This window comes from Triticum dicoccoides, chromosome 2B, assembly GCF_002162155.2.
Source record: "Triticum dicoccoides isolate Atlit2015 ecotype Zavitan chromosome 2B, WEW_v2.0, whole genome shotgun sequence".
NCBI lineage: Eukaryota > Viridiplantae > Streptophyta > Magnoliopsida > Poales > Poaceae > Triticum > Triticum dicoccoides.
Genome location: NC_041383.1, coordinates 159,258,934 through 159,262,005, shown reverse-complemented (window position 1 = coordinate 159,262,005; position 3,072 = coordinate 159,258,934). Strand labels below are relative to the sequence as shown.

Sequence of the window (3,072 nt, the reverse complement as noted above, 5' to 3'; positions counted from 1 at the left end):
TCGCAGCAACTCTGCTATTTCGTTTCGTTTCGATTTCTTGCTAGCTTTTTTGGTTCGTCGCAGTTCTGATGCATGTTTCTCTTGCGCTGGGTTGTTTTTCTTGGACTTGATGTTCTCCTTTGTGTTTCTTGATGATGCGCCGGTGAAGGCAAGATGGAGCTCGGCTGGAAAATTTCCTTGCAGCGTTGCATGCATGCGTGCCGGATCCGGATGTATTAGGCCGCAGATCGTACGTATCTCGAGTGCCTGAGGCAGCTTTGTGTGGCTGATCGATGAGCACTCGGTGCGAGATCGATCTTCTGGTTTTTTCAGTCGCACCTATTCTTCTTGTTTCCCTCCTCATGTGCTCTTGCGTTTCAACTTTCTTTTACCGGCTGGCAAGACGACGTACGTACGGGCGTGGAGACGAGGTCCAAGAACCGGTTCGTCTAGCTACACACCCGCGCGGCTCATGTTCCAGATCTGTATGCTGTTCGAAACCCTGTACGTACGCTCCATCGTTTGCTCTGTGTTTTTCTTGAGTTTCTTTTTCCGTCCGGAGTGCTGCGCGCTCATCCGCGGCTCTTCTCGTTCGGGATGGTGACTCGTGTTTCTTGCGACCGTACATACGCCGATGAGGATGCATATGTTTGCAGATGTGCTTGGCACAAGTGACAGCAATCAATTTCCCAATCTGAGGCGCCGTCGTTTCTCAACATGTTGGTTTTCTTCTTTCTTTCTTGTGGTTCATCTGCACGTCCGAGATCTGTGTGCTGTTCAAGAACCTTCATGTTCCATCGTTTCCTTTCCTTAGGCGTGGAGGACCCGCAGGAAGAAGAGGCTTTGGCTGGAGGCGACGATCAGGCGCCGGCTGTGGGTGAAGGTGAGTCCGCGGCGACTGCTTGGCTGCTTGCTTGTTCCTCCACCGCCTTCTGTACGTGTTCCTCTCCTTGTCGACATGCAAGTCTGACAGATCCGGTTGTTCTTTTTACTTATAGGAGTGGTGGACCTGCTGAAGGGGCTCGTGGAACTGGATGAACCCGAGCCGGAGAATGTGGACGAGTCAGCTGTTCGCAACCTGATGGACGAACTGGCGCAAGGGGAGCCCAAGAAACGGAAGATCGACTACACGCTGGCCACACAAGGACCGTCGACTGGTGAGTACAGGGATACTCTCGATTCTCTGATTGCGTCAGATGAAATCAGTTGCTGATGCCTCAAATCCTGCAGCTGGCGGATCCGGTGCCGGTGTTGCAACCCTCCCCAAGGCAGGCCCTTCTATGTCGATCTACACGATGCCTTCCATGGTGCCGCCGGCCGGTACTGACCTACTATAGCTTCTGTTTCTCCTCGTACTGTAAGCTAGGATCTCATTCTCTGCGATTGACTAAATTGAGATGTCTTTTCTTTGCGGCAGGGGCAGCTCCTCCCGTGATCATCCCGGGCCTGCCTTTCGTGGGAGTGCCACCTGTGGGAGCTGGCGGGAGGCCACGATTACCAGCGCTGGCTACCGGCCCTGGTACCGGGGCGTTACAGCCGTGTCCCTCCTGCCACACAGCAATCAGGCAGCCAAACCAGGCTCGCTTGGGCATGCCCCCACCCAATTGTCCAAACCCGCACTTCTGCTTGTGCCTGCCGTGCCAGGAGTGGCTGGAACGGAGGATTTATTACTGCGAGATATGCCGTGATTTCTATGCGATGAACCCAGGTTTGAGGAGGTATGTACAATACTCCAACTTTCTACGGTACCTTTACCACGTCCCAGAGGTAGCAGCAGTACGGTTTTGCATGGCAGACCTGATTACAGATCTATCGATGTTGCATACAATGTTGTGTTTCTGTTTTTTAGCAAAGAAAAGCAAGTTTTACTCTGCTATGTAGATCAAATTGTTATGGAAACGCCAAAAAACTGATGTCGGATTTTTGTGCATGGCAAAACTATGTTTTTTAGGCAATTTATATTCGCGTGAGCATGACAAATTCAGTTTGCAAGCACGCCAACTTTCGTACAAAAAAAATGAATTGAGTCGGATTTTTAGCAAAGAGAAGCAAGTTTTAATCTGCTATATGTAGATCAAATTCTTAAGTACTTTCACGTAACACAAAAATACTCCCCCGGTCTCAAAATAAGTGACTCAAGGCTGTACTAACTTTAGGACAAAGTTGAGTCACTTATTTTGGGACGGAGGGAGTAGTATTTTGTTTTTGAAACGGGAACAACAGTTTTGGTCTTTCATTATTTTAGCTGCATATAATATAACATATTCTGATATATATTGTTCCAATGGCAGGTGAAGGACATGGCCCCTGGACAAACTTGGAAGCCTTTTACCTACTTTGTTTATCTCACCTTATTTTGCTTCGTGGAAATTTGATCACGGCATCTGAATCTTGTGATGGTCTATTCTGAATGCCCTGTTGGTTGAAATGCGACGTCGGATTATATTCGAGATGAATCGTGTGTGACGTAAACTATTGCACATGTTTGAAGAATTTAAATTGTGAGAGATATTCTGCACATGGTTTATATCTTTGATTTGGTTTGAACTCTTCAAACATTTGTGATTGTCAAACCGTTCGCGCATAAGTGTTATGTCGTAACTGTGTATGATAATGCGCACATGATTTCAGAGTTGTAAACGCGTGGGCTTGGTGTTATCATCGCAAACAATTTGGTTATAAGAAATACTTTGGGATCTCGCCTAAGATCAACTTATGCCATCTACCACTCTAGATGTTTCCCGAAACCCACGATAGTTCCCTCTGCGTGCCCCATGGATGGCCAACTTATAAGGGCATGTACTATGGTGGCATCACCATGGTGCTGCCCCATGCATTCCATGTAGGATTTTTATTTGAAGCTACCATCCAAACCAATAATCGCACAATGGTGTCATTGGTCCTTTTCCTAGTCTGTCATCACTAGTTCTTTCCCTTTTCTTCCATTGACCTCTCCCAGCAGAAAAAACACACTATAATGGAGAGTAGAACTTGGTCCAGCCACCGCTTTTGTCAGTGAGGAACTATGCTCCTCTGCAAAAGCCCGTCCACCTCTGCAAGCAACACTTTTTACTTGAGCTGGACTGGTTGTGC

At 47.8% G+C, this 3,072-nt stretch overlaps 1 protein-coding gene across 1 annotated transcript in view; it reads left to right on the top strand.

Moving 5' to 3' along the window:
- The window catches only part of LOC119367440 (skin secretory protein xP2-like), a 3,608-nt gene extending 1,129 nt beyond the window's left edge, over window positions 1-2,479 (top strand). Inside the window, exons 3-7 of the mRNA XM_037632954.1 lie at window positions 794-862; window positions 978-1,136; window positions 1,210-1,299; window positions 1,397-1,697; window positions 2,271-2,479. Coding sequence (XP_037488851.1) covers window positions 794-862; window positions 978-1,136; window positions 1,210-1,299; window positions 1,397-1,697; window positions 2,271-2,274 — 623 coding nt within the window. The 3' untranslated portion in view covers window positions 2,275-2,479. The remainder of the gene's footprint in view (window positions 1-793; window positions 863-977; window positions 1,137-1,209; window positions 1,300-1,396; window positions 1,698-2,270) is intronic.
- The last annotated feature ends 593 nt before the right edge of the window (window positions 2,480-3,072 follow it).